Source organism: Triturus cristatus, chromosome 6 (genome assembly GCF_964204655.1).
Source record: "Triturus cristatus chromosome 6, aTriCri1.1, whole genome shotgun sequence".
In the NCBI taxonomy this organism is placed as follows: domain Eukaryota; kingdom Metazoa; phylum Chordata; class Amphibia; order Caudata; family Salamandridae; genus Triturus; species Triturus cristatus.
The window spans coordinates 1,480,577,146-1,480,599,000 of record NC_140589.1 but is presented as its reverse complement, the minus strand read 5'-3'; the positions used below and the strand labels follow the sequence as shown (position 1 = coordinate 1,480,599,000).

Sequence of the window (21,855 nt, the reverse complement as noted above, 5' to 3'; positions counted from 1 at the left end):
CTCAATTTGCGATTCTCTAATTGGGAATCGCAAATTGAGAATGTCTTCCCATTCATTCCTATGGGCCTTCTACCCCATAGGAATGAATGGGAAAGTATTCCTTATTTGCTAATCTCAATTTTGGATTTGCAAATAAGGAATATGTAGGATTCGCAAAATATTTAGCAAATCCTACATACATTGCATTTTGTGATTCTCTAATTGCAATTCCCTAAAAATCTCAATTTGAGAATTGCAAAACGTGTTTTTCATACATATGGTCCCTGGTGATTTCTCCTCCCTGACTACAAATCAGTAAGTTGACTGCACTTCTGTTAGTGGCATGTGAACTCCAAGTTGTGTGTCTGCTCTTAATAGCCAGTTCTTAAGGTAAGAGTAGATGAAGATCCCCTTCTTCTTGAAACTTGCCTCCAATGTAGCTTAGCCTTTACAAAAATATTTAACTTTCCTTATTACCATGAAAAAAAATTAAGTACATATCACTGATTCTTAGTACTCTGTGCTCTATATCACTATTGTATATCAGAAATTGCACTTTCTAAAGTAGCAATGGGAGAACACAGAGATTCCCTTCTAGATTAACAAATTACTTACCCCCGGTAGTGCTCTTTCTGGTGGATACTTCAACTGTAGATTTTTAACCTTGTGAATTTCCCCAGGTGTCAGACTGGATCTGAAAATTGTTTCCAGCAGTTGCTCCTGAGCGCCAATAGGTGGCGTCAAGACTAAATCCAGTGATTCTAAAAGATGTTTTGTCCAAGAAGTGCAGGCTATTTATGGCCTTTTCAGACCTAGAGTCTGCATTGATTCTTCAACTGAAACTGAAACATCAACATTCAACAGTGAATATACTTCACATCTCAACTCACCCCCACAATACTCTATCCAATCCATGTAAGGAAGGCAAGGATCACAAGAGACATTAAGTCCTTGTCCCAAGGCCAAGATTAGATATGGGACTACATGGTCCACTTAGATTGGCAAAATCAGTAGTGTTCTCAGTGTCCTTGGACACGTAAACCCCCTGTAGTCTACGATATTAGCCCAAAATATGCCCCAATAGTTTTGCAAACATATGATTGGATCCTTTAATGTAATTTGTTAAATTGACCATTCCCAAAACATTCCCTAATCTATGACACCAGTCATGTATGTGTGGTGATAAATGTGGCCCTCATCGTGGCAGTACAACCTGCTCGGTAGTTGGATCATTATATTGACCAATTCAGAAGATCTCTTTTCAGAACCCCCAACTTGACTGCAGGCATCCAACTCCATAAACGCTACTGAGGACAGGTAGTATCCTCATGCTTCTCCCTGACTCCAGTGAGAAATAAGAGCATTCATCCTCACATTGAGGGAGTCTGCCAGGTAAGCAGCTACCTGAAAAAATTCCCCATTGCTGCACCCACTGCTGTAGGTGACTCACCTCCCAACATAGGAGGCATGACTCTACACCTCCTTGCCAGTTGATATAATGAATGATATAATGGATGTACGAATGACAAATGGATGATCTAGATCAAGATGCCATCTAAATAGAATTTTATGTACTGTTTCCCTCTCCTTGGCACGATTGATGCCCCTGTGTGCATTCTTCATGACCATTGCCCGTTGGCCTTGTGAGAATTTCTGATCTAATTATTTTTCCAACTTCAGCTTTAAATCGCCTTTTCCACATTGCAAAAGTGTAAATACTTTCGAGATGAGGTGGGAATCTTCATTTACCCTCTGCAACAGTTTCTCAAAGGGAGTGAGCCGCCTGGTAGCTGCTGTTTTAATCACTGTACATATCAATACCTATTTTCTTCCCCTAGCCCTAAGCTTGTCTTTAGCTGCTCTAATGACCGAATTGTTACCTTCATAAACATATCACCAAAGTTGGTGAAGCTCATCTGTTACCATCGGTGGAAACCTCTCTCCCAAGCCACAGTTAAATGCTGGGTTACACAGGACTGGAGTATACAACAAAGAAAAGCGTGTCAGGTAACTTTTTAGAGCCACAATAAAACCCATGTCAGCTCCAGAATCATTGGTGGATTCCAATGTTTTGTGATACTCTTAGAACACATCTAAAATTAGATATGGGGAGTTTATATTAGCCTCAACGTTATTTTACCACTTTAAGGATTATCTTCTCTCTTCGCTAACTGGGATATCTTTAGCCATGACTGCCTTAAATGGTGCCTATAAACTGTGTTTGTTGAACGCAGACGATTCTGCGCTTATCGGTCGTATGGAAATGGTACTCCATAGCTTGCTACGCTGCATTTGAAGCACAGCACATTTCTTGTCAATCTATAACTTTAGAATGAAGAGCTGCTCATTGCTCTCCCCACTTACGACTTTACAAACAAAGACAAACAAGAGCTCTTTGCACAGATGATTACTGGTGCACCTAAAGGAGACCTTTTGCTGCCATTTAGAAAAGAACCGTCCATATAAAATATTGCATTGGTGGTGTGGCGCTACTCTACTCTACTCGAGCAGCAGAAAGGAAGCAGCACCCGCTTGCGCTGTGCATGGTGCCGTTCGCGATGATTGCACAGTGACCAGAGGTGTTCCTACACTCTTCCTGCGGGATAAGTTTCCATGCTCCAAAAGGAGTGTGGGGGGGTGTTTTGAGGCACCTGTCCTCGAGCCCTGGCTGGGGTGGCGGAGCTCCCTTGGCATTCTCCCTCACTCTACGTGGTTGGGTCAGTAACAATCCTCATTGTTCTTGGTGACCGAGTCACCACTGCGCACAGTGTACAAGCTCCTGCCCGATCCACAAGACTCAAGTACTTCCAGCAACACTCATGGCATACAGGGTTGCCGTCCAGCTGTCATGCAATGCTTTGGCCCTTACGGCACAGTAGTCTATACCACGGCAGCCCCTTCTGCCATATGTGAATGCTGTAACAGTGCTGACCTATTGTCTTAACCAGACAGCAATCTTTTTCACAGCTGTCTTAACAGCGGCCCTCTCCTGCTATACGGGGGTCGTCAACTCAGTTCTGCACATGGGCAACAGCTCCCATGGATGCAGCAGCCGTTCTCTCACATCTCGCACCGGGAGTCCACTTGACAGGGCTCCCCAGTGGAACTTGCTCCCTCTAACGTTCTTCTCTTCCTCACACGGTACATTGGCTTTGGCAAGCAGGCATGCTGTGGTACTCCAGGGCAAGTTTCCCTGGACAATATCTCCTCACCCAGCAGGGACACTAGGAGGCCATGGCATCCAGGCCTGGTCACAGGCAGAATAACTTGCAGAGCTTCCCTTTCTTATACAGCCCGTCTGGCTGCTTGGCAGATAAAGACCAAACAGAACTCCCCTTCATATATTCCATTTCGACACCAAATGTGATTTAGGGTCTGGGTCTTTGAAGTTTTATGTTGTGATTCGGCTCCTTTTGAAATATATACATCTCCTCTTCCTCTTGAAAAGCTGTCTGTCACAGCAGGAGAGACTCTGATCCTGATAGTCCCACAACACATCCCATGGGAGTGACTTGAGTTCACAACTGTTTTCAGGCTTCTGCCTTGTGATCTGTCACTGAATCAAAGAGCACCCGTTGAAGTGTCCTGAGGGAGCCTAATGTGTCCCAACCAGCTCACAGGACTGCAGCAATACACTAATCTTTCGGGGAAGAGGGGTGTGGGGGCTCTACCTCCTCAAGTCTTCACCGTGCAGGCCTGGGGCTCCCAAAATGGAACTTAGGGTCCTCCATGTAAGGTATCATTACAGGCACACTTTCACTTGGTGCATGTACATAACATGTCCAGTAATGTTACCTCCTTCTATTGTGCCGTCACATACACACTCAGGACACACATTCACTCTGCATGCACTGCACAGCACTGTAGCCTTTCTGTATTGTGCCACTTGCAGGCACACCTACACCCAGCACACACACTGTCTATGTGTATGCTGTACATTATGCACACACTGCACAACACCATATCCTTCATGCACTCCACTCCTCACAGGTACACATACACCCAGTGCATGCACTCATCGTTTACACACTGTACAGACCTTCCCTGACCCAGTATTGTACCCTTCCAAGGAACACGTACATCCAACGCAGTGTCACCATGTTGCGCTACGCAGCACTTCACATCAAACTGATGTAGACTAAAAGACGAGTTAAGCACACAGCAGTGGAACTTTAAAAAGTAAGTGAGTCTGAAGGCCTCTCTCCAGTGACACAGGTTAAAAAAGACTTGTTCACTCCTACTGATCACTACTAGGTATGCTGCCACCACGGCACTTGTGGTTCTGTTTAACCTTTGGTGAAGGAAGTACCACCACTATGAGGGTAACGCTTTAGACACCCCTCCTGGTCCAACAAGGCCACAATCCATGAGACAGATCTAGGTCATGGTGCACAAGCATACTCCGTGTTTGCCTATGACAACAAAAATCAGCATTAGGGATCCATACATCAGTGCAGCTGGGCACCCAGGGCAGGAGTGCACATCCATTACCATGAAGCGGACTTTTCCGTCCAAACAGTGTGATTATGGATTTTAAAATAACTATCATGAGGGATCTCAGGAAGGATGTGTATGTTCAGAGTTTCATTTCCATTATGATTTCACATTATGCAATAGTGGCTGAACGTGGAACATCGATGACAGTTTGGGCATTTCGGCAAATTATTTGACCAGTCCAGTTGCAAAAGATTCATTTGTTGCAATGATTGGATCTCATATCTGAAATGGTGTCAATTTGAGACGCCTCTTGATACTACTTTAAGATGAAATCAGGTGGGGAGAATCATGATGCCCCTTCCCTCACACATATGTTTTATGCCATTTTTTTTTTGTGTACGTATTTGTTGGCAAAAAAATGTATTTACCCCAAACCAGGCTGCAGTAGGTTAAATTGATCCAAAAGGTAAAAGGATATTGATGAAGCCTTAGGGATAGTAGGGGTGTTGTATGCATGTGTAAAGTAACTGCAACATGCAATCTGTGAGGCAGTAGAAGCTCAAATATGTTTTGGGGTCCATACGATGAAGACTCGACTCTGCTCCTCTTTCGAGGGGTGAAGTTGAGCAAAGACTGCCAAAAGGTGATGGATTGTCTGACATGAAATGGCATTACAACGTTCGGCAAGAATGCCGCCCTAGTCCGTAACACCACTTTGTCTGGGAAAAGGGTAGTGTAGGGTGAATGATCGGAGAGAGCTTATAGCTCACTTAGTTGAAGTTATCGCTATGAGGAGGACTGTTTTGAGAGTGACTAGATACAAGGACAGCTGTGCACATAAGGAAAGTGAGAACCAAATTAAGGTCCTACTGTGGCATCACAAAAGGTATAGGTGGAAAGATAGGAACCAGACCTTTAAGAACACGCATCGCAACAGGTAATTTAAATAAGTATGGTTGGTCCGTAAACACAAAAAGGCCATAAGGGCCAACAAATAACTTTTAACAGTGCCCCCAGCCAGTCCTTGTTGGGCTCAAGGCACACAAAAAGCAAAACATCCTGCAACTTTCCCCGTAAAAGATCTCTGTAGCGGCTGCACCAGGCCACAAGCTTATCCCAGCATCCAGCCTTAACAGTTTTTATAAATGGATGCCTGGCTGTTAGCATGACGTTTCGTACTTCAGGAGGCAGATCGAAGGTAGTCAACTGTGCTACTCAAATGTCACACATGAAGGTGTAGGTTGTACAGGCCTGGGTTCAGGATTCTGCCCTGCTGCTGCAACACAAGATCGTCCCAAAGCGGCGGCCTGATCGCAGGACAGATGCTCATGGCCAGAAGTTACAATACCACACTCTCCGAGCCCAATCCATAGCCACTAGGTTAACTTGGACCCATTAGTTCATAATTTCTTCTGAACTGTGGGCCGGAGAGGGAAGGCATAAAGAAATCCCAAGCTCAACTCTAGATGGACTAGGTCTTAGAGAGAATGCTTTTTAAGAACTCTAACTAGCAAATGTGTTAACATTGCACGTTCTCAGTGGTGGCAATTAGTTAAAGCCAGGGTTCTCTCTATTGCTGGAAGACACTCTATGTTATCTCCGGGTGTAGCTGCCATTCGTGATCCGCTAGGTGTCGCTGGTTGAGTTTAACGGTCTTGGTGTTTAAAGATCCCACAAGGTGGTTCATGTCAGGGTAGATGCCATGCATATTCAACCAGTTCCAGAGGCGCAGGGACTCCCTATTGATTGTTGTAGTACCAGTAGTGTTATACATAAAGACATCGACCAGCGTCCCTCTGATGGTTGGCAAGAAGTCCTTCAATACCAAGTGAATGGCCTGCAGCTCCAACAGATTGGTGTGGAGGTGGATCTCTGCCAGAGGCCAGTGTCCTCTGAGCTCCCAGAGGACTTCCCAGATGCAACAGCAAAGCGTCCGTCACCAGCGTCAGCTCTGGGTGGGGTAAGGCAAGGATCATGCCACCAGTCCAATTACAGTGGATCAGCCACCACTGCAGGTTTCTTGCAGTCTCCTTTGAAACCTGGCTGAAATCAGTCAGGTTCCCTTGGTGCTGAGCCCACTGAGGCTTCAGATCCCACTGCAGAGCCTGCTTATGCCAACTGACGAAGTCCACCAGCAGAATGCAGAGGCCAAGAAGTCTCAGCGCCACTATAACTGAAACCCAGGACCGAGGCTGAAACATCTGGATCATAGCCTGAATGTCTGGGACTCGTTGAACTAGAGGGAAGGCCAGAACTGCACCATATCCAGAACAGCTCTAACGGGAGCCTGTGCGATAGTCAGGTGTAATTTCAGCCCATCGATTGAGAACTCCAAAGTAATTAAGAGTTTTGCCATCGTCTGGCGGTGGTCTACGACTGACTGTACCGAGCCTGTCTTTAACTGCCAGTTTATGAGGTGAGGTATCCTCAACTTACAAAGGTGTGTTGCAACCACCACCATCACTTTCATGGACACTCAACGAGCAGTGGTACGCCCAAAAAGGAGAATGGAAAACTGGATTTGCTACTGGCCCACCTCGAACTACAGGTAATGCCTGGGAGATTGCAGGACAGGAATATGAAAATAGGCATCCCGCAGGTCCAGCACTACCATCTGTCTTCTGGATCCAGGGCAGATACAACTTGGGTCACTGTGAGCATTCTGAATCTGTTCTTTTTCAGGAACAAATTGAGGGGATGAAGATGTAAAATAGGAAGAAGGCCTCCATCCTTCTTTGACGCCGGGAAATAATGGAAGTAAGATCCAGTCCCTAGTTCTGATGCCAGTACCTTTTTAATGACTCCTTTTTCCAAAAAAGCCTGGACCCCCATTGGACAAATGGTCCCCCAACAGTCACTCTGGTATTGGTGGAATATGCGGCGGACTAGAGAGGAATAGTAAGGCACATCCTTATTGGACTGTCTGACGTACCCATCTGTTGGATGAAATGCTCTACTACCTATGACGTTAATACATTATGTTGCCTTCAATGGGATGGCCATGTGCAGCTGAAGGGGTTTGGTGGTGGAGGCAGGAGGACTGGGGGAATGAGCAGTGCACTACCTCTGACAGCTTGAACATTGTTGGCTGAATCGGTGACCCAGGCCTCAAAAGGACTGGGGGGGGGTCTGATGCTGTGGAGGTGGGTCTTGGTGTGGTCTGTGAACCAAACCCCTACAGAGCTTCGAGAGGGAAGAAACTGTTGGGGGTACTGCTGAAAGGGCCAAAGAAAGGCCGAGAGAGCATGCTGCAGCCCGGCTTTCTTCGAGGCACACCAGGGCAGAGACTGTAATATCTTCAAAGTGATGGGTGCCGCCAAAAGTATGTCCATTACTGACGCCTGAACATCCCCCAAAAAGCACCACATTATGCATGGGAATAGCATCCTAGTAAACCGCTGGCATTGGCAGATCTAAGCATAAGGCTGGCCAAGGAGAACATCATCTTTCCGAATGCCTCCATTCTCTACAAGTCCCTCTCTGGCGTGAACAGGATGAACTAATTGGAATTGACTATGCTGGTGGAGGCCTGTACCACCATGGTCTCCAAAATAAGGTGTTGCATAAGGAAGACAGGGTAACCAGGGTCTGGCTTTTAACAATGTGCTACTTGTCTGTTCACTGGTGGGCACAAAAAAGGTTTTCCCAACTGCCAATCAGGGTATCAGTAAGTCCCTCATTGGCAGGGCGCAGAGGTTCAGAAGAAGTTGCACATGTTGAGAACCCTAGTCTTTACATCAATTGAAGGTGGTTGCATGTCCAGTACTTCGACTGCTTTTCGAATGACACTGACTCTTCTGCGTCACTTGCCAGTCCATATAGAAAGTGTCATCATTGTATTGTAGGGAGAAATCATCCCCACCTTAACCTGCATCACCAAATGTAGGTTAGATCTGATCAGAATCCGACCCAAAGAGTTGTTGGAGTGCTGGAGGGTGACATCTGACAAGGCAATCTTTTGTATGAATAGGAAGAAAATGTGGGCTGGTGTGGGAGAGTAGGATCTGCACTTATGTTGCCCCCACTTTTTTTCTGATGTTAACACTGGTTTCTGGCTATAGTCTGGCTGGGTCCCTGCTAATCAGGGCCCCAGCCTCTCTGTTCTCTCTAAACAACTTGGAGTGCATACTAGATGCACTAGTGATTGGATACTGTGGTACCTTATGAGCCCCTAGTATATGGTACCCTAGGTACCAAGGGCATAGGTACTTCACAGGCCTACCAGGGGCTGACGCATGTATTATGCCACCCCTGGGAAGCAGACTAAATCTGACACCACAGGCCTGCTACTGCAGCCTGGGTGAGGTAGTGTTAGCACTCCTTGCTGAGGTATAGGTTCCTATACCTCACCATACACACACATATAAACCTATCAGTCACCCCTAAGGCAGGCCCTATCAATCCTGAGGGCAGGGTGCTTGGTTTACAATGTGAGGGGGTGCCTCTGCATGAGCAGGACCCTTCTGCAGCTGGCAGAGTCTATTCTCTGTGGCTGTTTGTGGATGCGGTTAAACCATATACTCTTAAGTGCATTATAACCTCCCGGTTAATGCTAACTTTGGAATGACTGCATCAAAACATGTCATGTTTGGTGTCAAACAACTTGGAATCATACCCCCACACCAGTAACTGGTGTGGGAGTATGATCCCACCCTTCTAGAGGGGACGACATGTACCCACTGTGGAAACACGGTAGAAATCTGAAAGAGCCCTGGCATCACAAAATGGATGCCACCAGCACAGACACTGGGCTGCCCTCCTGCTGCTGACTGAAACTCGCAGTGGAGGAGGCCCAACAATAGGCATCCTGTCACAGGGAGGTGTCACCACCTTCCAGACAGGATTTAGTGTATTGGGGCTGGGCGGGTGCACTCCTAGAGTGCTTTGAAGTCCTGCACTGGGGGAGCAGTAGGCTCCTCTGTGCATATGCCAGCTCAAACCGGTTCAGGGGCTACCTGTCCCTGCTCTGGCGCGAAACTGGACAAAGGGAAGTGGGTGTAACCACCCCCTACCCTGACCCTCCCAGAGGAGTGGTCATAGAGCTAGTCCCTCCCCTATCTTCAGAATAAGATAAGAAACCTTGTCATTGCAAAGTAGATAACCCTGGACGACGCTTTACAAGAAGAATCCTGGTCCTTCGACGTTCCACTACCTTTGGAAGACGGAAGAATCTTCCTTAGAGTCAAGGAGTGACTCCCCTGCTTGGCAGGCACCAAAACTTGAATCCACGGTCGCAAACTTTCCCACTCCCGCTGGAGTCCAAAGTCCCTGCAGCCCCGGAAGTAGATTTCCTGATTTCTCGATGGCCATTGTGAGTCCCCAGCAGAGCTGAGGCGAGTGGACCCCACGAGTGATGAGGAACTGCAATACCTAGGAAACGTGCACTATTGTTGAGTGCAACCCCTTGACGACGTTCTACTAACTTGTGCTTTGGACCATTTGTGGCCCACGCCTCCAGCAGGTTGTGCAGTGAAAATCAGAGGCCTACCCCGTCCTGAGTGACCGTGGGCACCTGTGAAGCATTTCATCATGAGGCGTCTTTGCGATCCTTTTCCCATTGGCTTGTGGGTCCCCCAAAGACTTTCTGAACAAACCAAAGGGCTCCCCTGGTTGCACCAGGCCTGCCCTCACTTACCCTCGCTGGGTGAGTCCCTCAGACCTTGCTGGTCTGCACCATTGACTAAATTCACTTTCCACAAGACTTGCTGTTGCCAAGGCTTGTTGGCTCCAATCCGGTTGCCGCCACCGCAGTCCGCTGCAGACATCGTGGGACACTCCGAATCCAGCTGTTGGTCATCGTCGATCTCTCCTGAACCTCGTGAGTGAAGAGTCAAAACACCCTTGATCACCTGAAATCACCCGACATCCGTGGGCATCCATCTTCCTGGCTCCGGGTCACTGGCAAGTGACTGTGAACTCTGTCCCTTCAATTTTCAGGTCATCTTCATCTTGAATCCAGTCGCGACCCGACACCAAAAGACACCTATGCACCCGGCTTCCCTGGGTGATGTAACTCGTGCACTCCGGTGGCCTAGTGTGTGTTGGCCCTCGAATTACTTACCTTGTAAGTGGCTTGCTTGTAGACTTCCTTGAAGTACCCTAAAACTTTAAAAATCAAACCGCGACTTGCTCCATTGTAATCAATAGGGAACCCGTGGCTGTGTTCACACACTGCATGCGTCTCCCGTGGGTCGTTTACTTACCTGCTTTTACTGCATTAGTGAAGCCCCAGCGATTCTACAGGCCCTAGGCCTTGTCATTCTGCAAGTCGACTTTCCTAGACCTCTTTTTTAGTATATGGTCTGGTACGCCCCTAGGGCCCCAGCCATATTTGTGCTTAACTTATTGTGAAACGTTGATATTTGAATGTGTTCCTGACTTCTAATCTCATAAAGAGATTAGTTGAGTGTGTCTAGAAATAAATATATATATATTTAATATATATACCTGTGTGGTGTCCTTTCATTTGGTAAAACAAGCTGCTTTACACTCCTCATAGACTTAGCCTGAAGGCTGCTCTCCACAGCTACCACTAGGATAGCTTTCTTTAAAAGGTTGTCTTAAACCTATCTACCATAAGAGTCGAAATGGACTGGTGCAAGGTGGCCACTATAACTAGTGACCAGCATATGCCAGGCCAATTTCTCACAGCTGGGCACATAGGAACTGAACTCGCAGATGGCTTAATTTGAAGTCGTGACAGATTTGGTTCGGAATCACACAGAACTATGGGCTTGACGACCTTCTCTGGCAGCGTCTGTGCAGCCCTGGCCCTGCAGGAACAGGTGTGGATCGTGGTACAAGGTGTGGGATCAGCTCCAGTCAGAGCTGAATCTGAAGCAGGTTCAGAAGGCATAGCCAGCGCCAAGGGCGGACCCACCAGCTGGAGGCCTCACAGACCTGTGGGGCTCAAAGGCTTGCCAGAGGAAACTGACAAGGTGCTGGAGATATGAAGCAATGGTATCGTTAAATGCCTCAATTTACTGTGGACCGCAAACGGGAACAAGTCCGACCCCTTGATTACAAACGGGAAGTCCTTTAGTTGATTTACGACAATGTTTGGTGACATAAAGTTTGGCTTTGTGGGCTCAGATCGCCTTCTAAATCATCATGGCATACACCCCACATGACTTGGAGTCATGGCCTGACTCAAGATACCAGAAGCACACCTCATGTGGATCTGTCATAGGCATATGTTTAGGAAATCCTTATAAGATTTAAATCCTGTGGTTTTAGGAGGTGACATTTCCCTTGCACAGTGAAGAAAATATTTTTGAAGAAAAATGGCTCGTCATCTGGCGAGGAGAAGAAGGAGCTAGCTCTGGATCCATGTACGAAGGCGTGGAAAGACAGTTACTAATATCAGCATGCAGGGGTGGTGCTTATTTGTAGCTCCAGCATCACATCCAGAGTGGAACAGAGTCAATGCAGAGCTGTACAACGCCATCTGCTGGCAAACAGTAACAATGCTGACAAAAATCTCCAGAGCCAGTCTGGCATCTTGGGGTATTCACAAGATGAGGAATCTGCAGTTAGAAATATCCATCCAAAGGCCTTTTTTTTTTACTTTTTTTAATGCTGGGAGCAGGTTAAATAATATGTATTGTAGAATGAAGGTCCCCAACTGAAGTTATAGAGTCTATACTTTTTTTGTATGCAACATTCTACAGGACTGTCGACCATTCCCGGCTCCAAAATGTATTATAAATTGCATTAATTGTACTTTATACTTGCATTTTCAAATAGAAGCAAAACATGATTTCGGGACATTTCAAAATGTACTATAAATATACAACTTCAAACAATAATTGCAATTAATATACAGTCATGTTAAGTACGTTATTTACATCAGAATGAATGTGTATGTGACCAGTCACTGCCTTAGCCATTTGTGTTTACAAACTGACACAATCACAACCCTCAAGTATAATATAACTTGAGATAATTAAATATCCAACTAGCAAAGTCCTTTTGAATTCAATCTGTTATAGGGGCACATGTATTCTCTTTGATAGGGACTGCGATAAGTGCTCCTTGGAACTGGGTGGGTGCATAGTTCTTACCACGTTTCGAAAGTTGTTTATGAGACATCTTAGAGCTTCTTTCTGGAAAAGATATAGTTTTATTCCAGTTCTATGTATTTACCCTTCTATGTTAAGGCTCTATGGTGAATCTCCATCAGGACTGGGGCTTGTCAGTGTTTCCATGCTTAGCTTTAAGGTAGAATAGTCTCAATGTTGCTTCCCTTAGTGTGTGCCATTAATAAGTGAAAAATATCCACTGCCGGATTACTTGGGCAGAATCATCAATTCTGGCTGATAATTCCTCCTCTGCACAGGCTATTCTGAGTTTCCCTGGCCAGAATGGAGAAGGAGACGTGGTACTCTAACTCCTGTAAATTCGGGTCCCACATGTCCTTCTCCATTCTGGCCATACATTCACGTTTTTCATGACTCCAGGCCTGTGTCTGTGCACAGGTTCCTCCTGCTTCCAGCAGGGGAAACACGCAGGGAAACACAGTGTTGCTTTGCATTCGGGTTAGCACTCCGCCAAACTCTGAATTTTCCCCTTGGCGTGAGTACCTCTGTTGCGGATCATGTCTTGGGAGGGTCTTAGAGGTGGACATTTTGTGAACAACGTGTGTAGGGCACCAATCAGAGAAACCAACCAGTCCACTAAATGAAGTATGGGTCCCGTGGCAGCCCACTATGAAATCAGTTTTAGCGCTTTCAGTTGAGAGTCTCGGAAGTAAAGGCTACTCAGAAGAGGGCGGGGAAGGGAAACCTTCAGGTTAATTCAAAGGTCAAGGCCCATGATTTGAACAAGTTTTCTTCGACCTGCATTAAGATGACTTCAGTCTAGGAAGAGTTTTAAGGGACGGTAGAAGTAGCGCTGATGGTGATTAGTAAAGACAGGCCCACACACCCGATAGTTGAGTTGCGTTGAGGTTCTCTCTTGCCACATCCCATGAAGGAGGCCATCACGTTCTATAAGGGATATCTGAGTATATGATTTGCAGAATGAAAGGTAATGTGCATTGATCTGAATCATGTTGGGACGGTCTGAAGAGTGGCTTGTGCCGCCAAAAGGGACCCCCTTGCATCATGCGAGGACTTTCCATTATGTAGTTTACCCGTATTCAGTATCATGGAACTCAAGGTAAGTAGGTATCCACTTATTGCTTTGAGAAACACAGTGGAGATAGTGTAAAGTATATGTTTATTGGCTACTGGAAGACAGGGAAGGGTCCACAGGCACCACGGCCCACACAAATCAGAAAGTTCCCCAATTCAGGCACTGGTAAACCACTCCTCTTAACTAGGACAAACTATGCCATACTTTACTCAAACTACTTAAATGAGGAACTATGCAGTGCCCCATGGTTGGCATTTCTACCAAGGATAACCAGAAGGCAGCAAGGGTAACAATCTCTCTACATGTTTTTTTATATTCTCTGTGCAATAAAGAGGGGGCCCTTGGAGGGTCAGTCACTAGTGATGCAGCAAGGCTACTAAAGGTTTTCAGTTGTCAATCAAATCTCCCGTAATCCTCACATATTGTACAACTATTCAACTAAGCCAGTGAATGTCTGTGACCCAATGCTGAAGAACCAGGCCTCTGTAGATCTAATGCACTGAATCAGTCTGCACAGCTTGGAAGTTAGACCCAATCTTATACAAGCACTGGCAATGCCAACTGGTCTGGATTTGACAAGAGTGTATTTATTTTCACTTTATTTTACTTTTTTTGTAAAAATATGCAATATACAAATTAAATTGGGAAAAATATTCAAATAAAGGAGTGTCTCAGCAGTCCAGGCCTTTCTGCTCGGACACTGAAGTGCACTCTGTTTCAGGCGGCTCCTGTGATACGGAAAAGTGTCGTTGTACCATGCTGTATGTTGTGGTAAACATACGCAAAATGTGAATGGCACTAGAACATAACAATGGCATGAAAAGTGGAGACCTAAATTTCATTTATGTATTTATCTATATAGGTTTATAATTCTATTAACATTTTCTTTGAAAACATGAGGCGCACAAACAGCTAAAGCTGACTCTAAGCCAGACAGCTTACATTTAGGGAAGTTATTTATAAGAGAGGATATGTAACTGAGAAAACGATAACAAATGTCAAGAAACGAGCTCGCAGAATCAGCCAAAAGGAATGCACCCCACTAACCATCACCAAATTAGAATGTCAAGCATTGCAATAAAAGCATGCAGGCAGGATATATTCCGTTAGCATTGTGTACTTTAACACAGAGAGCCTTCTTAAAACAGATGTATTTGCTTAACTCGGTGGTATAAAGTTTGGAGCTCTAAGCAGCAGGATTTGGAAGCGGGGTTTCAATACTAAAGCAGAGGGCTTCCGGCCATTAGTGATTCACTGAAATAACATCTGTGCAGCAAAACAAGCATAAAGCACCGGCCCATGTCTTACCATTCTGAAGCAAACTCCTGTAGGAAATAAGAGACAAAGAAAAACAAGATTGAATGGCTCACCTTTTGAAAGATAATACAAAAAGGCAACTTTGATATCATTATTTAAAATCATACAGAACAAGGCACGCATGGATCCAATAATCTTATACAACACAAATACACAGGTCAGAAGGTATTGACAAAGCAAACGTTCAGCATTGCACCATGCTAGCTGAAAAGCGACGACCATGTCAGGATTAAGGGTCTACAGAACAAAGAGCAGGTTGCAAATTAATCAGTGTTTCTTGCACACTGACCAGTTTGAACTGACCATTCATTTTGTGAAGTAACTTATGTACTAAAAGATTGCATTGCAAAATGCACTTTCAGGAGATCACACAAACCTCCTGCATTGCTAAGATGTTGTGACCCCCTGCAAATGTGTATACATGCAGGGCTAGAGACTTGCCAAGGACAGCAGAGCTCCATACCTACATTCACGATTCCTTGCATGTCAACATTTTTTAGAAGCAGGCCCTGTCCCTCATAAGCCAGACCCAATTCCAAACACGTATCCTCACCAAACATTGCTTCCAGGGCCCCTCTGTGATACAACATTTTCGCTTCACTTTGGTCTAAGTATTTAGGAGGCTCAATCCCACTAAATTAATTTGGCTCCTTGCCTTCTATCGCCTCCTGCCCAGATGTGGCAAAGGTCGAGAGCACTGTGCCAATTCAGTGCTGTAGTGGCCTAGTTCAAGCTGTTAGATTTCAGATACAATCGTTAATGGGGTAGAAATTTATTTGGCCAATAAAAATTAAAATGCTCAGTCATCGAGGCCCTTATCTCCAGCCGACTGGACTACGGCAAAGCTCTCTACGCAGGATCCGAAGCTCACCTCCTCCTCCAACTGCAGGCCATACAGAACCCCGCAGCCAGACATGTCCTGGATCTCCCTAGACGAACCCACATCACCCCCTACTGCAGGGAACTCCACTGGCTCCCAGCATGGAAAATATGCCAGTTCAAGCTCCCGACCAATGCATACAAGGCCCTACAGAACTGTGGACCTGCCTACTTAAACCACAGCTTGAACTTCCGTCAGCCCCCAGACACCTCAACTCCATGTCCTTTTCTCTAACCTCACCCCCGCATCCGACGTAGCAGAATCGGAGGTCACTTCCTCTCCTACCTAGCAGTGGATACATGGAACGAGCTACGCTTTCATCTATGGACCTCCCCATCTCTGCCAGAGTTCTGAAAGTCACTAAAGACCTGGCTATTCAGCTAATCAACTGGACCCTGCCAGCATCTGGATACCATCAAGGGTGACATGTAGCACTCTACAAATCTACTGATTGATTGACTGTTTTGCACACATCTAGCTATATGAGTGATTGCAGATTGATACAGTGATCCAACATTTCAATGACCCTATGGCAAAGAGTGGATCATACAGTGGTAAAACTTGTCGGAATAAAAACATTTCTGCAAACAATATTGATTGTTCTTCAAATTTGTATTTGTTGGCCTCAAAATAAACATGAAACTGTCACAGGATTATCTTCAATTCTCTCAAATAAACACCACAAGCCTGATTCACAAAAAAGTGCATAGGTAGAGCCTTCTCTTTTAAGTATTTTTCGCTTTTCTGGAATTCACAGACATTTTAGTATTTCTGTAAATCTGCACCAGTGGCAGTGTTCATAAGCACTCCCTGGAAACATAGGTGACTTTTCCTGAGCCTAGTAATCCCACAATATGGAATTGTACACACAGTAAAAGTCTACACTGAAGAAAGCCAGAGACTAGGTGAAATAACGTTTTTTCTCTCCTTACAATCACATCAAGTTTGGGGATGTTCTGTTCCTCTACCAACCCTGGAAAGGGATATGTTCTAGACCTCAGCAGGTGCACATCTGCAACTATTTCCAGGGTGTGTAAGGGTCAGACAAGAGTTTTCAAAGGGATACAAACTCACAAGTTTATGGGCATTCACAATCTCCAACCCTAACCATGCCTTGCAATGCCCACTTCTCATCCTGTACGCGAGTCTTACACCTACATAAATGTATGCAGTCATGTAACTACGCAGATGTGAATGGACTTACATATGGTAGATATCATTTTAATAATGCCGAGCAGGCGTTAACCCAACCATTTTCAACTGCAAACATGGAGGGGGAGCACAAAAAGTTGTTCCCTCTAGTATCTCCACCCCCCTTCATTCAGCCCACCTCCTAATTTACTGTTTTGGTTCTTTTATGCAATTTATCTTTAGAGCTTCTTCCCTTCATATTCCCTGTAGCACGAACTTGTATCCTACATAATAAGAAAATTGGCAATAAATGGGGACTCTCCAATAGTATCAATCCCCCATAATATCAATCCTTGTACTGTAATACTTTCTCAGCCTGGTTCACAAGATTTTGCTATAAATGGATGTGATTTGCTCTTGTAGCTGGCTTACCTAATGAACTCCAGGAGTAAGCCAGGAGTACTCCTTGTATGTTCCTGGCTCACTCCTGGATTTTCTGCTACAGCCCTAATAACAACTGGGCTGGTCACTCCGGGCTGGGTACAAACAGGTGTTTGTGCCCTATTCGGAATTATAACTTGTCTACAAAGTTTGCACAGACCTTGTGTTTTCCCTAAACAAATTTCACCAGCTAAACAGTCATTACTCCATACGCACATACAAAACTTATGAAAGGATCATAATTTCGCCCCTGGGAAATACTCAACACTGCAGTATCAATATGTTCCTAGATCAAAACTACTAGCCACAAATTCAGCAGTACCTGTAATGACCTAATGAGTCTAATATATAGGCATCAACTGACCCTATTAGGGGGGCACGACCTTTCAGCCTATGGCGTGACAAAGCTTATACTGTGCTCGCTACCTTCCACCCCATCCACACAATATCCTTCAGCAGAACTATGATTTGGAGCCCCTCAGTGTGACCTAGCGCGGATGATCTGCTACTGAACCTGGACCATATGCCGAAAACTGTGATGAGCCAGCAAATGTCCTAAGGAGAGGGAGACCTGAGCTGTGGCGCCTGTCCAATATGGCAGTAACGGCTACTTGAGAGGAGTCAAACAGCTTCCAACTCTAGAAACAAGAGGAGAATTTGTGCCCAAAAACGAACAGGTCAAGCAGCACAAGCACAGAGGAGAAAAAAGAGGAGGAGCAGGGACCTGACACAGCAACACCGCTCCAGGGCTACCACCTGGAGTCAGATATGGACAGCACTGGCACAGACTCTGGGCCTTGACTTATGAGATGTATGCTGGATCAGACCATCTGCGTCCTTAGACATTCTTCCCATGGCTAGTTTGGGCACAGAACACCCTTGCTGCAGCGGTTGGGCGTAGAGATATGGGATTAGTAGGGTATACTTCCTGTGAGTGGACTAAAGGCACCTTCAGGCTTTATAGCAACTAATTATTTCTTATTTATATCTAGATTTGTTTTAGTTTCTCCCAGTAGTCACAGTAATATTTATATGTATTTCTTTACCAATGTTGGGCTTAGTCCTCCTGTCTTTCTCTTCTTTTTCTTAGGGCTCTCAGTGGTTGTTGTTTGGCCGGTCTTAATTTCTTCATCTATGTCAGAAATTAGCTTGCCCTTCAGGAGAACACATACACACATGCAGATACAAAAAAAGGTAAGTTGTATTGAGTTACTGGTTTGACTTTCTTCCTAAGTCTAAATCTTCGTTTACCAGAACTTCAAAACAGTGTATTTAGATATTGTTTTTCCTCTCTCTCGCTCCCGCCCAATTCCCTCAAGTCACTCATCTTGCTTGACCTATCCTTGGACCACGCAGCTGGTGTCTTCCTGACTCCACAGAATCCAGGGAACCATCAATCATAGGCATTGATTGTGTCTCCATTGCTGTGCCCCTACTCTTTCCCCGGACTTCAGATTCTTCTGAGGACCCATATCTGGTTCCTTCTACCTGTTTCCCTGCCTCAGCCCATTCACCTTCTTGCAGCTCCCCAGTAGCCTACTCTCTCTTAAGCATGTTCCTCTTTCATGCATCACTTGCTGCATGTTTATCTTTTTCCTCAGGACAGACTCCTCTTTCCCGGTGTCCTTTTCCTTCCTGTGACAGCCCTTACTATTTTGCTCTCTTGGTTTTTCACCCAGGTTGGCCCCATTCATTCTTTTGGTTGCATGTTACCCTGTGAGATGGGTGCCGGCGTGAAGACAGCATTTCCAGATTCAGGTAAGTATTTATCTGATCTGATCTGGTGACCTGCTAGGAGTGTAGAGAGACATCTTTGCTGCCTTTGAATTCTGATCTACACACATAGACCTACTAGCACCTCTGTTGGGTGAAATGTCCAATGCAGCCCTTCAAGAGCACTCCCTGCCAAAACAACTCACAAAGCCCTCATTGTGTGTTTTCCCACGCCCAGATGGGACGTGGCAGACATGGCATCGTACAGACCACTATCAATGCTCAACGCTGATTATAAAAAGTTAGTAAGCGTTTGGCTATTATGCTCCTTCCACTAAAACCCCAGATAATACACTTGGACCAGAGTGGTGTATCCAAGAGTACAACATCTATTAACATTAGGTGACTATTCTAGGTGGTGGGTGAATTAAGGGATTAACCCCCAGAGGTGGCTATGTTCACAGATGCAGAAAAGGCAATTGACACATTAAATTGAGGGTTCTTGCTTGCAGTACTGCAAAAAAGGGATTGGGATCTGGTTTCCTTAAATGAATTTAATGTCTGTACTCTAACCCCACAGCAGGAGTCTGTACTTGCACTGTAATTTGGTACTATGCAGTTGAAGGGGGCATATGGCAATGATATTCGCTTTGAAGATAGAGTCCTTTGTGAAGTAGCCAGAAACTGGTGCATAATGGTGGGAGGAGACTCAAGTCCACTCCCTCTACAGTGATAGCATGTTACGGTTCTTCAATGATGGAACCACTGAACCCAACCAGACTATTAAAGCATTGGAGGAGTTTGATAAATATCGGGGTTTAAAGTAAAGTGGAATACATCCAACAAGAGTCCACTACCAACAGGGAGGTAGCGCCCTTGTCATACATTGAAATGGAAACCTGACACGTCTCTTTATCTGTGGTCCATATCTACCACAATGATTAAGACATATCCGATGCAAACGTTAGACCTGTGATAACAGTGCTAAAGGGTAAGGGTCACTTTCTGGAGATCCTTTTACTGTTAGCGCTGGAGAGAAAAAACCCAGTTGAAAATGGCGGTCCTCTCACAGCTTCTATATTATTTAGGAAACTTTCCATTTCTGATCCTGTAAGGGCTTTGCCAAGACCTCAATATCATACTATTGGATTTTGTGTGAAGCTCTGACGGACGCTGTGTAGCAATGAGTATGCTGCTCTTGCGATGGCAGAGGGTGGCCTGGTTGCCCCTGACTACAAGCCATACTATGAGGGAGGTGAGGTACAACAGGCAGCCTAATGGTCAGTTGATTCATAGGGAGCAGATGCAAATTAAAATTCCAACAGATGTCCTTCTCAAACCTTGTCATGAATAAAGCAGATCCTTAGGTTTTGACGAGTATATTGCTCCATAGAAGACACACATAAAAGCCTGATACACCTGGATTCTACTGATGGGACTGCCTGGAGCTCTCACAGGAAAAGGCCCAAGATGGGCAATGGTGTGGGCAGAAAAGGGTGCAGAATCGAAGGGGAATCTTTAAGAGAGTGGTATTCTTGAACAATTTGGCATCATAGTTCAAAATAATGACATCCCTGCGGGGCAACTCCTACTGAATGGATCACTAACCACAGAATTAAAATACACATGGATGCACACTAGGTAAAGCGAAGAAAGCAAGATCGCTGTTGAATCTAAATGTTCACTAGATGAACTAAGGGAAAACGTAGAAGCAGACATTGGTAAGACAGCTGAAGAGGAAAATGGGGATCAAATACCGAGCACAGCTCTAGGAGTTTTCAGGAAAGCTTGTAAATGATACAATTTAACATCATACGCACAAACTACATTACTCCCCAAAATAATATTAATTACTATGCATTGTGCCTGAGATGTAGGAATCCAGAAGCTAAAACTTTCCATATGAGAGAGAGTTCAACTTTCAAATAGACGGGGGGTGTGGCTTGGCGCGCGGCGAAATGGCGGCACTGTAGTGCAGCTCCGCCGGTCGCCACAACAATTAGCTAAATATCCTGACACGAGGCGGCTCCCCCCGCGAGTCTGATGTAGTGGAGCTGCTCCTGGACACCCGGAGACCGCTGCGGCCATGGCAGCTGCGGAGCGGGATGACCCTGTGGCCGAGATCAGTACCGTTCCCCGGACCCCGTGCGCGGCCAACATGGCGGCCGCTTGAGGAGAGGAGCAACTCTGGGGGCGATAGATAAGTCGAGGCTGGCTGACTGCTGTGCATGGGGCGGAGGAGGTGATCATCAAGCTGCCGGAGGCCCCCCCGCTGCAAGAATCGGCGCTGTGAGATCCCGCGCCCGTGCCGGAGCCGGGTGCGGGCGTGCGTACTCGCGGCCTGCCCGGGTGCTGCGGGCGTGCACTATGTGAGCGCCTGGCTTGGGAGGCCGTGCAAGGCCGCGAGCTGCTGATCGAGGACGGCAGGGAGCCCCGGAGGACTGGAGGGGGATATCGTTGCAGTGAGTAATGCGCATGGGGCGTGGTCCACCCCCCCTCCATCCCTGTGTTCTTTTGACAGTTGCTGCTGTTTGGGGTCCTGCTCCGAGTGCGAGGAGCTTCGTGAGGAGCCTGATGCCAGTTTCTCTGCGAACTCTGCTCGTTGGGTGCTCCCCAGGCTCTCTCTCGGGCATCTGATACAGGACGCTGGTGGCGGCACTATCCTTGGTGCGTGGCTGTGGGTGCTCTCTGGGGTGATTGAATCAGTACGGACTGGGCCTGCGCTGGTGGCAGCACTTGCGATGCGACACTGACGTCCCTGCCGGTGGGTCGATGGTCTGCGGTGGGCCTGTGGGGCGCTGGTCTTCAGGTCGCAGGAAGTG

General features: G+C 46.1%; 1 protein-coding gene across 1 annotated transcript in view; it reads right to left on the bottom strand.

Annotated features, from left to right (window-relative positions):
* Positions 1-21,855, bottom strand: part of ACYP2 (acylphosphatase 2) — a 639,220-nt gene that overhangs the window by 549,326 nt on the left and 68,039 nt on the right. Inside the window, exon 2 of the mRNA XM_085612596.1 lies at positions 14,860-14,876. Coding sequence (XP_085468722.1) covers positions 14,860-14,876 — 17 coding nt within the window. The remainder of the gene's footprint in view (positions 1-14,859; positions 14,877-21,855) is intronic.